Source organism: Cryptotermes secundus, unplaced genomic scaffold (genome assembly GCF_002891405.2).
Source record: "Cryptotermes secundus unplaced genomic scaffold, Csec_1.0 scaffold1244, whole genome shotgun sequence".
Lineage (NCBI taxonomy): Eukaryota > Metazoa > Arthropoda > Insecta > Blattodea > Kalotermitidae > Cryptotermes > Cryptotermes secundus.
Genome location: NW_019733849.1, coordinates 470,430 through 487,395, shown reverse-complemented (window position 1 = coordinate 487,395; position 16,966 = coordinate 470,430). Strand labels below are relative to the sequence as shown.

Below are 16,966 nucleotides of genomic sequence, written 5' to 3'. Positions count from 1 at the left end.
ACTTACACACTTTCCAGTTCACCACTGCACACGCACTCTGTTATCTCAACACAGAAATTAGCACTTCAATCACTATGTCTTCTTGCAATTTCGTCTTCAATAACTCTGGTTCGGAACTAAAAATTCTTCTGGACTCACTTCCCCAGCCCACGGCTGATTCGTAACTGCCTTGAAGGAGTCAGAGTCAGACAGTTAGTTTACGACTGGCGGTTTACCGCCAATCAGTTCGTCTTGGCGTCAAGCCCCTTGAGGACCACGACTAGAGATTCTTTTTTCCGACTGAACTCTTGTGGTAACAGTCCTTATGTAACATTCTCTCTGACGAGATGTCCGCGGAACGGACATGGACCTACAGTAAACACATATCGCGTGATCACTATCCAGCAAGTCTACTGGTGCGTCGGTCGGCTCTACAGAAAACACACCTTCCTCTATTGTTGCGTGTTGGTCCGTGTTGCCTGGCAACGCAATGATCAAATCCGTAAGCGTGACATTCATCTTTGTCATTACACAATTTCACGTTACTGCGGCAATGAAATGTTGAGCGTGAACACGTTGCATGAACGTAAGTTATGCATTAGGTCATGAACAAGCGCGCAGTCTTTTGTTTCAGTCTATCGTGTTTAGTCTGTTATTGATAATATTGTCGCGTGTTGCCTATGTAACGGGACAAATAAATTAACGCAGGTCTTGCATTTGGCGAATATGTCTATCGAACGCTCACTTTTACACTAGCGAGTATAGGTATTATCGCTTTCGGTATGACAATTACCGCTTCTGCTACAGACAAATGCAAACTGAACTGTTCTCGGCGACTGCTAGACTTCAACTATCAACTGTCAACTCAAGTCAAAGTCACATTGCGACTGATGGTCTTCTTTCTCCTTATATGAGAGTTACTGTCCTGTCCATTTGGGGTGCCCTCTCTGACGAGAGGTCGGGTCTGTCGTTTGTCTGTCATAGCCTATATTAGTAAGTCCATTGTCAGTATTTACAAATTTAATCTTACTTTCTAATTCTATGTACAATATATACAAGGCCTCTGTCAGTCCAGTCTCAGTACAGCAGAGTATGCCCTATTTCTAGTACAAGTATTGTAGTATTCGCTACCACGGTAGTCTAGTCACTTGGACGGTCGTATGCCTGACCGCCGCCAAGTTTAAGCCTTTTATACTTTCTATGTCTGGCTTCTCCTTGTCCAATGTTGTGTTAACATCTTCGTTATCATGCCACTGTCTGGTCAAAGTCACATTGTGACTGACGGCCAGTCAGTCAGTAAGCCTTGGTGTCGACCCCCTCCTGGGGCTCATGACCAGATATTTGTTACTGTTTGACAGTTACGGTCTTGCTCTTCTAAGACGCCTTCTCTGACGAGAGGGCGGGTCTGTCTTTTATATATGCTGCTGGTTCTTGCCAGCGCAGTCTTTCTCGGGTCCGAGTCCCTTGGGACTCGCGACCATATTTTACTGTCTCAGATATGAAACTCCAGTTTCCTTTCAGCACGTATAAACCTTTCACCTTTTACTGTCTGGTCAAAGTCAAAGTCACATTGCAACTGACGGCCAGTCAGTCAGTAAATCTTTGTGTCGAGAACCCTCCTGGGGCTCATGACCAGATATTTATTACTGTTTCATAGTTATGGTCTTGTTTCTGTGGGCGCCCTCTCTGACGAGAGGGCAGGTCTGTCTTTTGTATATGCTCCTGGTCCTTGCCAGCGCAGTATTTCTCGGGTCCGAGTCCCTTGGTACTCGAAACCATATATTACTGTCTCAAATTTGAGACTTCCCTTTTCGTCGCCTCCTACGACTCGCAGGGTCACGGTGGAGGTATTCGACCCCCGCCTCCACACGGGTGGAGTAACAACAATGTCTGATTTAGAAGGGCAATTTGACCTTCTGAATTATATATACATCCTGCTTTTTTCTTGGCATCTTATTTATTACAGCCTTTGCATATAAATACACTTTTGAAGTCTTTTTGCTCGAATTTTCTGAAAATTGGTATATGACACTTATATGGGTATACCGCATGCAAACCATTTTATGACCACGCACCCATGGGCCTAAATTAAATTTCATACGTATGTACACTTACTTTCCGTGTGCTTCAACAGATTTTGATGAAACTCAATACACATCACTTCTACTGTAAGCACACTGCCATATTTGTCGCTCGCTTTCATTCATTTTTGGGCTCGCGTTACATAAGTTCGCTTTTAGGAGTATCTTGCCAAGCATTTCCCCTAAACACTGGTGTCCTCAATGAAATTCATACATATCCATATCAAAGGTATGTATGAAACTTGCACAACGTCGCTGATTTTGAGAATCTCATGAACACACTAATCCAGTATTTATTTACGTGCTGAGCTCAACAGCCAGTGGCCAGTTACAGAGCAAACACGAACACGGATACAAACACCAGCAGCAATAAGAAAACACGGGACGAAACATATAGGAACAAAGAAACGGCGATCAGTTAAAGCTGTTTACATTTAAAACCGAGTTTCTGAAGATATCCGCAGATTTAGGGGCTGTATCTGCAACAGAAACACATCGAGCTGCAGGGCAGTATCTGCAGAACAACTGAAGTTGTTTATGTTCCGAGTAGGAACACCGAAAGCCGACTGTTTAGAAGACACATGGGCAAAACTTAGTGCCACTAAGGCATTTGTTAAGAAAAATAAAACATCAGAGTGACGGTGCCTGATAGGCAACGTCTGAGGATCTATTTTTTCAGATTATCATCACAGTAATACTGGTAAAAATGTAAGGTATCCCTGTAACAGGCCGTGGAGGCTCATACGGTTGTGAGACGTCGAGGCTCCCGCATTTTCTAGAGAATCAGCTCACAGATGGCGATGAGGTCGCCAGCTCTACGTGCCGGTCGCCCTTCAACCCTTGAAAGATTCCGGGTACTTATTTCTGTTAGAGGCTGCTTTGACCTCAGGGTCACAATGCGACTGGAAGGATTAGATCAACTGAAAAACAAAACGACTTCATCGGGAATCGAACCCGCGACCTTCAGGTTTGTAGCATAGCGTCTCAACAAACTACGCTACCACGTGCCCCCATCTTGAAGAAAGTATATTGTGGCAAAGGGCTGCAAATTTTCTTGAGGCTGTTCGAGGACGACCGCTCCGAGGCTCATCTTCGATGCTGGTGTTCCCATCTTTAAAATGTTTCACCCATCTTCGAACACTGCTCGCACCCATGCACACACTTCCATAAGCACGCTGAAGTCTCTGGTGAATTTCTGCAGCAGGGATTTCCTCTTTCGCAAGAAATCTGATGACAACACGCTGGCGAAACGACATATCGTTGCCGGCCATTTTGTTAGGAGTGATACTGGTCACGTGATGCAAGCTACTGACGTCACAAGACACTCAAGGTTAACACAACAGCTGGTTCCACCTACCACCGTACTCTCTTTCGTCTGCTGTTCCCAGGTTGCATGCAAAAAAAGTTGCTCATGACTTTCGGTACGACCTACGTACTTCTTAGCACCCTGTTCTCAAACACTCTCAGTCTATATTCCTCCCTTCACGTCAATGACCAAGTTTCACACCTATAAAGGACCACAGACGAAAGGTTCGGAAGGAAGCATTTACCCGATTAATCTTCTCTTCACTTCCATTTTCACAGAGAAATGTATAATCTCCTGCTGGTTCAGTACTAACCCTGTCCCATCTGACCTCCTGCACTTACAGCTCGCTATTGCCCTTGCAACTGTTGCCAATGAACCTGCCCTATAGAGATTCTTCATACCCCGTGTGCCAAACTTCATGTCAGTTCTCTTTAGCTTAGGGCGTTAATCCAAAGAATCCGTCAAAGTCTAAGGTCCGGAGAAACTTTTCATCCTAATTAAGAATTTAAGGATTATTATAATTTTGTGCCAGATTGTGAATTAATGCCGTATTCTGGGATGTGGCGCCGTGTAGATCTTGTGTGAACCGACGTTTCGGAGGAACGTACCGCCTCCATCTTGTAACCGATTACTCCCTTTCAGTAATATACTTCGCCCAATTTATGTACACATAATTTTTTTATTTGATTACTGTATTTCAGCAAATCTTAATCTATGAATTTAAGGGGACTGCGTAAATCATCACGCGCTATATTATGCTATAAGGCATACATTAAGTACAAAGATGATGTAATCACCGCATGACTTCTTATGAAGCTGATAATTTAGGGGCTCTCCCTCTGTTCAGTGAGGCAATGATGTAAGCTTCATACGTTAGTTAGTCCGGTACTTCCCAGGGTATAGCCAATCAGAAACGCCAGTTACTGGATGATGTCATGCAAAGCAGCTAGTGGCGTGATACACCCAATTCTTTGGGTTAGACAGACAAAGCCAAGTTCTCAAACTGTAAAGACGCGTGATCGTGTCGCTCTGTATATGGGAACAAAGAACTGTATAAAACCATCATGTGTGTTACTAACAATGTTGTAAATCCAACGTACTAAATAGTGTGAGTGTTGTGAAGTTTGTCGTGGGTTTACTTGGTTGCCTTGTTGAAGTCAAGGGCCATTCAACGGTCCTGTGAAAGTCTCATGTTCTCTACTGAGTGGTGCCCAGTACATCGTATTACAGAACACCAGGGTCGTTAAACAGCGAGAGGTGAGGCTACGTCGACTGCTTCCTCGGAATCGCAAAAAGGCGATTCACCGCCAGCAGCTGCGGCCGCCTTTACCCAATCTGCGGCGACAGCGTGCCTGCGGAAGCAGCTCTGCTAATATCTTCAGGGAAGAAAAATCCGCGAGCGAGGAACCAGCGTGAGCGGGTGGCTGCAATACGTTCTTTCGAAACGTCGACGGAATTCTTCATAGTCACCGCCGTGAAAACCTCAAATCTTACACTGTGCGAGATTATGGATACAGCGGACGGACTGACTTATTTCCAGATGAGATTAGTCAGCAGTCGAAGGGCTTCACAGAATTTTTATGAATCACACATCTGGCTGCGAAACAAGGGGACTAATAACTGCCCAATGACAGGCTCCGGAAGTTTTAGTGGCTGAACGGTACCCAGCATAGGTTGTGACCAGTCTCCATAATCATCCCATAAACATGACCGCCGTATCACTATTTTGGAAGCCACAATTTGTGTTGTAGCTGGCACAAATGCTACCTATCACGTGCCTTATCATTTAGCCGCGTAGAGAGACAGGTAATAAGATGGATGGTCAAATGATAAATATTTAACTGATGATAGAAAACAGATAAACGAAGAATTTAATTACTAATGCAGATAGTAACTAAATGTACAAGTGAACTGCCTCAATTTAGCGTTATCTACTTCACAATTTCGCGTGTATTATTGTTATTATTATTAGAAAGATGAATAGCAAACTTTTAGTCACAGCTGCAACGTGAACAAGATAATAACGGGGGTCTCTTCGCGTATGGAAAGCCGGGATAGAGTAGTCCGTATAGCGACTGGCTAAAGGCTGGAGTTCGCGTCCCGATAGGGTCAAGAATTTTCTCTTCTCCAAGTCATCCAGACAGGTTCTGGGGTCCACTTAACCTCCTAACCAATGGGTACCGGGGGCTCTTTCCCCGGGGATAAAGCGGCAGGAGAGTGAAGCTAACTACTCACCTCCAGAGAGTGCCGAGGTCAAGAAAATGTGGATCTATACATACACCTTCATTGCGTATACTGAAAATAAAAATTGGTGAGAGTGACACAAAGAAAAAACGGCTGGGAGACCATTACATGATTAGAAGATAAATCAACGCGACAGAGATTCCGAGAAGGGCCCCCTCACGTTGCCTCGACCTACGCCCTAACATTTAATAACCACGACAAGAAAACCCTGACGACCCAAACAAACTGCTTCTAATCTTAAGCCTATTCAGAACCATCTCTGTATAATTTGGGTAGTGAATTTAAAACTTTAAAATTAAATTTTATTTTCAAGGCTAAAACTATATTAAATCCAAACTATATACATACACATACATATATAGATATATACAAGGGTTGGATAAAAAGTAGTGGCAACACTGCTGTAACATGAAAGATGTGCGCCAGGTGGCACTAGCGCCGTCTGTAGCTGAGAGCAGAAGTTCAGTTGAAATAGTGCAGTGAGTGGCTCTGGTTGTGTTTCATTGAGTTCCACTGTGCATCGTCTCGAAGTGCAGGAGCCCAGTTCAAGCGCCCTAAGAACATGTTTACGAAACAAGAACAACGCTCCTGGATAAAAATTGAAGTTGCACGAGGTCGTAGTGCACAAAACTGTTATCAGGGACTGCGAGAAGCATGTGGTGATGTTGCTTTGCCATATCGCACAGTGGCACGAAGGCTGAAATTGTTCTGTGAAGGGAGGGATGCCATTCAGGACAGCCATAGTTCAGGACAATCCCATGTTGACAACCACACAATTCAGCTTCTTACAAAGTTGTCGATCGTCAATGGGCTGCGCGGGAGTTAACTGCTGGGGTAGACGTATGTCACAAAATAGTGCTCCACGTTCTGCACGATATTCTTGGATACCGCAAAATTGCAGCGCGTTGGGGTACCCCATACAATGTCCTAGGTGCAACAATGGCAACGTTATGCAATTGCGCAGGATTTGTTGGACCGGTACCAGAGGGAAGGTGATGACTTTATTGGAAGGATCGTCACTCTGGACGAAACTTGGGCTCGCTCATATGAACCGAACTTGAAGCGACAATCAAATGAATGGAAGCATCCTGGCTCTCCTCATCCAAAGAAAGTGCGTCCCAGACAGAGTAATGTGAAGGCGATGTTCACTGTGGCATATGACACTGATGGAGTGATACTGCACCACACTGTACCTCAACGACAGACAGTAAACACTGCCTACTACTGCAATTTCCTGCGTAATCATATTCGTCCAGCACTCAGGAGAAAGCGAGGACACTTGTTGACAACGAACCCCATCATCCTTCATGACAATGCAAGGGCTCATACTGCTGACGCTGTCAAGGATCTCCTTCGTCGCCGGCGATGGGAGATACTGCAACATCCGCCATACTCACCCGATATGAGTCGATGCGATTATGATCACTTTGTCGAAATGAAAGAACCACTGCTAGGGACACGTTACAACACAAGAGAGGAGATTATTCGTGCTGTAGGGCGGTCACTACTGGACATCAACAGAAGTGGACGCGCTGATGGTGTACGACACCTTCTACAAATTTGGCAGAAAGTAGTACACATGGGGGGAGATTATATTGAAGGAATCTGTGTTTACCTCGGGTAATAAAGTCATTTCAGAACTATAGAGGTGCTGCCACTACTTATCTGACCTGTGTATATATATAAAGGCGTCCAAAAAAATGTACTCTTTGATAGTCAATATCTTTGGAACAAAATGACATGTAGTTACAATTCTTGCGCGGTAGTGTAGTGCAATATTTTCTCAACAGATGGCAATGATCACATGAGTCACGTGAGTGTCGTCCCACGTGCGCGCTGCAAGCAGAAGACAGCAGCAACAATGGCTGAAATGTTGTTCTTTGAGCAACGCAAGGCTGTATTGAAGTGGTACTGGAAGTACGATAACATTAAAGAGGTACAACGACAATGGCAGAATGAGTTTGGAACTCAGTCACCAACACGTCGAACAGTTGCCCGTGTTCGGGATAAATTTGAAGCCGACGGTACTGTTCATGATGTGCATAAGCACATGGTGTGGTCCGTCATCGCGTGGTTTGCTTGATCCTTTCTTCTTTGAAGGTACCGTTACTGGTCAGGTGTATCTCGATATGCTTCAGACATCGATTTTCCTTGCCATTCGAGAGCTGTTTGGAGATGAGAGATTTTACCTACAACAAGATAGTGCTCCACTTCACTACCATCGAGATGTCAGGGCGCACTTGGATGGTATTACCAAAATAAGCCAAAAAAAAAGAAGTACAGTATACACCATCGTCAGAATCCTTTCAAGTCTATCTAACCAGTCCTACTCTGAGAAACTTCATAGAGAAGTATACACAGTGCAAAGTGCCGGATGAATCTACTGTGGGCAAAAATTACATGAAGCAGTGTTACGATCTTACAACTGAAAGCATTAGAGATAAGATTCATGATAATTTTGTGTGGGTATCAATCGACGAAACACAAGATTGTAAGGGACGGTTTATTGCAAATTGTATAGTTGGATCCCTTAATAAGAATGAACAATCTACCCCATATCTTCTTGCGGTAGAGCAATCTGAAACCACAAATAGCTCCGCAGTTTCCAGATTTTTTATAAATTCCATGAATTTACTATGGCCGAATGGCATTCAGTATGAGCGCGTATTGCACTTTGTGACTGATGCCGCAAGTTATATGATGAAAGCCGGTACTGCTCTTAAAGTTATATTTCCAAATGACACATTTGACTTGCCTTGCCCATGGGTTGCACCTTGTTGCAGAAACAATTCGTGCAAAATTTTCCGCTTGTTGACAAGTTGGTGTCTTCTGTGAAGAAGGTATTTGTTAAAGCGCCATACAGAAAAGAAGCCTTTAAAGCAGCAGCACCGAGCGTTCCACTTCCGCCAGAACCAATTTTAACGCGCTAGGGGCACGTTGCTGTGTGCAGCGAGTTATTATACCGAACATTTAGTAATTGTTAGGAATGTCGTGAATACATTTGATCCCAAAAGTGCAGCATCAATTCAAATTGCCCAAAATGAACTAAAAAACGCAGAACTAGAAACTAATCTTTCCTGTATATCTGCTCACTTCTCTCATCTTCCATCCGCCATTTCCTCACTGGAGGCAAGCAATAGCAATACTACTTTGTATCAGTCGTTAAGTGTGTTCAAAACCACTGTTTCCAAATTGAATTCAGTTCCTGGAAGAGTAGGTGAAGGAGTAAAGGAAAAAGTACACAGTATTCTTTAAAAAATCCAGGATATGAACAAATTTTGTGAAATTGAAGAAATTTTAGCCGGTAAACGTACTGAACTGCCAAGTAAAAAATCACCAACAGTGGAGCAAATAGCGGCTTTTGTATATGCGCCCTTAAGTTTCTGTGAGGTGGAAAGAAGTTTTTCCCGCTATAAGGACATCTTACGAGACAACAGGAGGCGACTAACTATGGAAAAACTAAAACATTCAGTAATTGTGAACTGCAACAGAAGAGAAGTTGAAAGTTCGGAGAGCTAAATGTGAGTACCATTGGTTTTTTAAATTTGTAATGAAATGTTGGCTTTGTTGCATGATTTGTATTTAAGTATAGAATCTTATTGTAAGTGAAACATTCAGTGATTGCATAAAATGAACTTAAATATTGATTTGTTGGTCTTAAATTAATGTAAAATCAATTTTAATATTTGGTATAAATTTTTATGTGCGTATTTTAGTGCATGTTTCAGTAGTTTTTCATGCATAAATGCATCCATACGAGTATTTAAGGGATTATTAGGGCATAAAAAATCCTGTCCCTAGTCATCACTCAGTTATATCTGACAGATACGTGATTCTGATTGGGTGCTGGCCATCCTCATGGCTTGTTCGTCATTTTCTCAGTCCCGCCAGGTAAATAATGGGATATCATATGAAATGAGGTGGGGATCTTCGTCCGCATCCATCACAATGCATAATCCTACCATTTGACACTATGCAATCTATGAAGTTAAAAAATGTCGTTAAATAAGCGAAGAAACAATCATAAAGAATTATGAATCTTTTCTCTGGACGCCTAAGAGCTCGGCTAATCCCAAGAGTCCTGGGTTCGTCTATTGCCTCCTGAAGATTACCCTGAGTTTGTCATGCGTCCCATGAGTACCTCGAAGGAAATTCAGGGACAATGCTACGACCGCTTCCTTTAATGTCCTCCCGCAGTGACCGCTCAGTGCACCCTCTCATTCCACGCGCGTGATTAAACAAACCAAGGAACAGCACCCACCCGGGCTATACGGAAGGCATACAAATCGCGTGTTGTACAATATAAAACACAGTAAATGCGTAATACGCACTGTACCAGCCAGCCACGCTCCGGGATAGAGATGAAGCCCACAACTTAAAGGACTGAGGATATAATAATGTGTTGCCTGCTCAGAACTATCGCACACCTTTGGGGGTGATGACAGTTGAGTACGGAGTAACGGCGGAATGACGGTTAGCAGGGGAAAATATAAAAAAAAAAATTGGAGAAAAACCTACTCCGGCGTCATTTGGCCCACCATAACTTTTACAAGAAGTCACCTGGGAACGAACCCGAGGCGAAGCGGTTAATAGCCAGCGCCCAACCGCCTGAGCTATGGCAAGATCCTGGGTTTCTTCACGATAAAAATACTGTGGTATGTAGACCTGTTGCTGGGTAACGACCGAGAGGTAAGTAAATATACAAGCGCCGTTACTGAATAACAGCTTCGCAAAAACTGCAAGAAAGGAACGGCATTTTCTGTGCTGTTCGTGCCGAGATATTATATGCAGGGCAGCTGGAGCAAAGAGTTTGTTGTGGGACAGTTGCCACCCGGTACGAACGTGAGCACGAAAGCACATATTGTTGGGATCCGTCACCAGGCAACGACTTGTGACAGACTGAGAAGACGTAGTACGTGCTGTAGTGAACCTGCAGCGTGTGTGAATTAGCGACACCGCCAGAGTTGCTTGCAGGTACGTTCTGTAACTGTTCAATAAATCCAATTACCAATCCGAACCTCATCCATACAGGCGACAATTAAACAAAAAATGTGTGGCCACACGCCAGGCAGCCCGATGATGAAAGGGGCGCGGCACGTGTCACGTGTAACCTTGAGGCAGCTGATGTACCTGCCACTGTATTTGCAGACGTGACGTCACAAACCATTCTCCCGACAGCAGCTGATTCTCTGATGTAACCTGCGCGTAGCCACGTCGCTGCGTTTTAAGAAAGACGCGCAACTGATTTGGAACGACTCACGGGCGCCAGTACGATATTTCCAGGGGGTTGGGGGGGGGCGGAGAGACGCCGGCGGCGGCGGCGGCTGAGTATTTGCTTACAAATTTACGTTTCAGCCGTCTCAATCGTCCCACAGTATTCAGGACGAAAGAACAAATTTCCAAACACAATTTACTCTCTGTATTCGTATTTAGTAAAGTTTCATTTCTTTCAATTGATTTTTTTTTTAAACCTGGGAGGGGAGAGGTCGGAAGCCTCACCTACATCACCCCTCCCCCTTGCTAATGTTCACTAAGTAAAGCTGCTAACTACACTGCCACGAGCCCTTCTGAGGCGACAAGACAAGAGTGAAAAACACTACTAATGACAAGGACAAAGAAACACAGTAAACCCTTGACAATCCGGACTAACTGGAGGGGGCAGGTCATAGGGATTAAGCGTTAATCCGGATTAATGAAGCAAAAATATAGTCCTAAAGACAAAAAAAAAACTTTATAAAACATATTAATGGAAAATTTAACATGTAGTGCTGATGAAAATAAATAAAGAAATATCACTGCAGTGATTTCTTCCTCTGTCAGATGCTGAAATCCAGGGTCTCCTTCATCCAGCTCAAGCCAATCTTGGATAGCTTCTTGTATGGTTTCGGTCTCTCCAGCTGCCCTCAGCACAATCTGAAAGTTCTCTTGCTCCTAAATCCCGTGTGTTTTAAAGTATATACTCAACTGCGAACAGAGNATGGGGGCGATACGTTCCTCCGAAACGTCGGTTAACACCACATATACACTAACTGTAACCGGATTAGCGAGGGTTTAAGCTCCACTGTAGCGACATGGCCAGTCTGTGAGTCTCGGTCCTCATGTAATGCTTTTGCCACGCTTCGCCAAATATAATTAAATGATGACGTGAAGGAATGCACAGTTTTGGTGGGAAAACCACGGGGAAAAGAAGGTCGTAGGTGGGAAGATACTACAAATATGCATCTTTGAGGAATAAGTTTCGGTGGTATGACCTGGATTCATCTGGTTCAGGATAGATACAAGTGGAGTGATTCTTTTGTGAGCACTGAAATGAACCTTCGGGTTTCATAAGATTGGGAAATTGAGCAGATGGGCTAATGTTGGCTTTACAAGAAGGAATCCGTCAGCGCAGCGTTGCAATGCTGACAACCTGCGAACTATGTAGGTGATGAAGATGTGACTCATACATTTAGAAACGTTTCAAAGAAACCTACTGTCTCCAGAATCACTTCTCTTCCAATCTTTTTCCCTTAAGATGGCAGCAGGAGATTCTTCCCAAACGATGCTAAACATCAGCCAGACTACACGGCATCACAAGAAGAGAGTAACCTCAGTGCTGCGAGAACCTCAAACCTCACATACATAGATGCTGATCAAGCAAGAAGGAAAATCAGTTGTATTGCATCGCCAATGATTCAATCGCCTTCTTGTTAGGCCACAGGAGCGGCATGTTGCAGTCCTGTGACGTGAGCAAGGCAACTATCACAGGGGTCAACGCGCAGACTATTTTGCTAACTTATTTTAATAGCAAATTTTATAGGAGCCGGGATAGTGCAGTCGGTATACCCACTGGCTACGGGCTGAACGACAGAAGGGGTCGGAGTTCGAGTCTCGGTAGGGTTAAGAATTTTCTCTTCTCCACGTCATCCAGACTGGCTCTGAGGCCCACCCAACCTTTTATCCAACGGGTACCGAGGGCCCTTTCCCTGGGGGTAAAGCGGCCGGGGTGTGAAGCTGACCACTCACTTTCAACTAGTGTCGATGTCAAGAAGACGTGGATCTATACACCCTCTCCTCCGTACGTCTTCTTGGCGTAGTGCTTAATTAGTTAAGCACAGGCACAACTCTACCTTCATAACGTTCGGTTTCAGCCTCGTAGGAAATAGTAGCTATATTTGACGATAAAAGACACAATTCGCGCGACATTTTTGTTGCAAACAGCACAGGCTGGCGGTCGCTAAGTGACGGTTCAATGTACGGAAAATATTTATATGAATTTCTAATCTGTTTTCATGCAGTACGACATAAATTTTATTTAAGTGTTGTATTACATAATAATTACATAATATTAATCTCCAGTTAACTTGATTAGGTTGCAAGTTCGTGGAGGACCCCGCCGCACGGGCCACAGTCAGCTCGGTTTTCTCTGTAAGTCCCTTCCAATTGTCCATGGCCTTCAATAGACTTCAAGTCTTCCCCTCACAAATCTGTCATCGCTTGGGTCCCCACAAAACTATAATTTTGCCTGCGGTTCTGTAGAGGTAAGAAACTTTGTCTCTGAANACAATATTAGAATGAATCTTAGAGAGATAGGATGGGATGGTATGGATTGGATAGATCTGGCTCAGGATAGGGACCAGTGGAGGGCTCTTGTGAACACTGTAATGAACCTTCGGGTTTCATAAAATGCTGGGAAATTCTTGAGTAGCTGCAGAATTGGCGGCTCCTCCAGAAGGGCTCAGCTCCATGAGTAAGTAAATAAATCCATTTGCGACCTACTTACTGTTTCTCCCGCGTATATTTTATTTTCCTGAAGATAACACATAACGATCTTCAATTAAGGATTGGATCTCCATAAATAACCGAAATACAGAGTGTTTCAAAAAGAGCTTTACAAATTTGAAAGCTTATATAAATTTATACAGAGGACATGCACAACGTTTTGAACTGTCATAATGTAGCAAAACACACCGAGTTTTACCTCGGATAGTTACGGTTCAATGTGACTTCCATTGGTAATGCAGCAGACGTCCCACCTGTAGTCAGTCTCTTGCCACACGCTACGTAGCATCTCTGGCGTCACTTCTGCAACTGAGGCAGTAATTCGAGTTCGGAGCTCAACGACATTTGCAGGCAAAGGCGGTACGAACACTCGATCTTTAGCGAATCCCCACAAGAAAAAATCCAGGGGGAGTAAGATCTGGGGAATGAGGTGGCCATGCTATCGGCGCCGCTCTACCAATCCACCGACCTGGGAAACGGGTGTTGAGGTACTCGCGCACTTCTCCAAGGTAATGAGGGGGAGCGCCGTCTTGCTGGAAGTGAATGCGTCCTTCTTGGTCATCTTCGTCTAACTGTGGAATGAGGAACTCTTGGAGCATGTCCAGATATACGCTACCGGCTATGGCCGTCTCCATGAAGAAGACGGGGCCGTAGACGCTTTCTTTGCTGAGGGCGCAAAACACGTTCAACTTTGGGCTATCACGAACATGTTCCTGGGAGACACGTGGATTTTCGCTGTCCCGGATCCTGCAGTTGTGGGTATTGACCTTACCACTGACATGAAACGTGCTCTCATCACTGAAAATTACTGAGTCCAGAAACTTCTCATCGTCTTGTATCCGACGAAACTTTTGCATACAGAATTCCTTACGAACCACCTTATCTGCATCCGTTAAGGTGTTGAACGATGGATAGCTTGTACGCTTTTAAGTGTAAACGTTTTCGTAACACTCGCCACACAGTAACATTTGGAATACCAGTTTCCCGAGACGCACGTCGCATTGACTTTCGTGGACTTCGAACGAAGCTCTCCCTAATCTGTTCCACTGTAGCGTCAGAAACGTGTCCGACCGGGTGGCTTGGCAAGGCGCACAGAACATACGGTCTGAACAAAATTCTTGTGCCAAGAGTAAACTGTAGGCCTACTGGGAGGTTCCTTGTGATACTGAGTGCGAAATTTCCTTCGAACTTTTGTTTCTTCGAACCAAAACACATAACGAGCATGCTCTGCACCTGTGAAAGTGTCCATCTTGATTTCAACTGCGGGAGCGCTCCCGGTGGCGGTATTGGGTACTACAGTACCACGTGCATGAAACTCGGTGTGTTTTGCTACACCATGACAGTTCAAAACGTTGTGTATGTCCTCTGTAGAAATTTATATAAGCTTTCAAAGTTGTAGAGCTCTTTTTGAAACACCCTGTATAATGGAAATTTGTAAGACTCTTTTTCAAGAAACAGCATTTCTATTTCTGGCGGCCATCTGAATGGCCACTATCTTTTTGAGGCCATAATGTCCATATTTAGCGGAAAATGACCTATGACCGATAAACTTGTAAATGCCAAGTGTGAAGAAAATTCGTATAAACCGTTCAGGCGCCAAAGAGAGACATAGTCCTACATTTGGCACACCAAAACCATCATCATGCAGTGTGTCTGTGTATCCTCCTTATCAACTCCTGAATGGCTGGATCAGTCTTTATGAAACTTGTAGTGAACATCATGGCACATGTGCCTATCTCAATGTTGTACTTAAAAATCCCTTCCATCAGTCTGTGTGTCTATATGTGTAGCCCATAATGGTTTCTAGGAAACGCCTCGGTAAAAACGTTACCACTGCAATGAATACAGATGCAACAATAAAAGAATTGCTTGTTGCATAGTTTTCTGTACGGCTCATGTAGTATCAAAGGAAAATAGGCGACTAGTTCTTCCTAGAACTTGTTCGTACCGGGTGGCGGGAGAGCTGAACGCGTGGAAATCCGTCGAAATCTCGAGACAAAGTTTCCTTCCCGGCCACAGTACAGTTTCATGTAAACTAGGTTTACATGAAACTGAGTCCAGTCACATAAGTTAAGCAACACTGACCGTGGACGAGGTAGTGCAGTTCGTTAAAGCGCTATGCTACAGGTACAAGCTGGAGAGTCGCCGGATCCCGATGAAGTCACTGGATTTTACAACTAACCTAATCCTTCCAGCCGCACTATGGCCCTGGGGTCGACTCAGCCTCTAACATAAATGAGTACTAGGAATCTTCCTGGGGCTAAACAGAGTCCGGCGCTTAAGGCTAACCTCACCGCCATCTCTGAGCCGACTGTTTAGAAAATGTGGCAACCTCGACGTCTCACAACCTTATGGGCCTCCACGGCCTGCTACAGAGATAGCTTTACCTTTTTACACACTGACCGTGGTCTGTAAGTGTTAGCATAGGCGACAAATCATCAATAGACATTTTCATACGGTATTACTTACCTCCCTATCAGACTTGGATTTTTCGGTAAGGAGGGTGGTAATGGAGGGACGTAGCTGCTGTCATATTCACGGTACTTACACTGCATGTGCCAACAACGCCAGATCACGTTGTTGAGTCGGATCTTGTCTTTCCATCGCAGTCGGATCCCTTTGAACCGGTTCCATTTTGGAGACGTCAGTTTCTGTCTGTAACACAAATGTTTGGAAATAAGAAAACCATTGGCCATGTATCATGGAATGACAAGAAGACTATCAGAACTGGAAAGAAAACTTTTACTTTAACCACGCTTTGGAGACTGCATAGGTTACACAGCGTCGATGGCTGTGATTCAGAAGGTTGTGGAAATAAAAAAAGTTGTGGCGTATTCAAATAATCACAGCACTCACGTAAAGAGGAATGAACGCATAAGGGGTGGTTCATAATAATCATGCCCTTGCACCCCGACCTTCAATGATCTATTGTGCGTCCCCTTTTTGATTAACCCTTTATCAATCCGACACTTTAGGTCTCCCGGCAGACTGTCTCTTACACTCGGTTAATTATCAATATAGTTATTATTAGTTATAGTAATTATACCCACCACTGAGAGAGTTCTGTAACACTGATCACCTGAAAGCTACTGTTCCCCTCTGAGGTTTCATTGCTGGACCTGTTCGCCTCTGCTCCATCTCTGTTTCAAGAGTATTAAGGAGAATAATGCACATCAAACTTTACATAATTCAATTCGTGTTTATTTATGTGCAAACTTAACAGCACAGTGGCCAATTACAAAGTTAGCACGAGTACATAGAAATACACAAAAATTAAGAGCAAAAAAAAAACATGACAGTCTATACAATATCAATAAATTAGTAACAATTCCAAGAAAATAAAAGAAAAAAATAAGTTAGCTTTAACAAGCGAGAAAAATAAAATAAGTACATTTCGAATGGTTATTCCATTATGTGATGAGAAAGGACAATACACATACATACACACATAAAAGTTAATAATAATAATAATAACCCAATTAATTCTTATTTATTCGTGTGGCAGCTCAACATCCTAATTTAAATCAATTCAATTCATGTTTAATTATGTACAACTTAACAGCACAGAGGCCAATTAAAAGGTTAGCATGAGTAC

At 43.8% G+C, this 16,966-nt stretch overlaps 1 protein-coding gene across 4 annotated transcripts in view; it reads right to left on the bottom strand.

Moving 5' to 3' along the window:
• LOC111868315 (MLX-interacting protein) overlaps positions 1-16,966 on the bottom strand; it is a 176,088-nt gene that overhangs the window by 48,557 nt on the left and 110,565 nt on the right. For all 4 annotated transcript variants that reach the window (XM_023858862.2, XM_023858861.2, XM_033753005.1 and 1 more), the window contains exon 2: positions 15,920-16,026. In XM_023858862.2, coding sequence (XP_023714630.1) covers positions 15,920-16,026 — 107 coding nt within the window. The remainder of the gene's footprint in view (positions 1-15,919; positions 16,027-16,966) is intronic.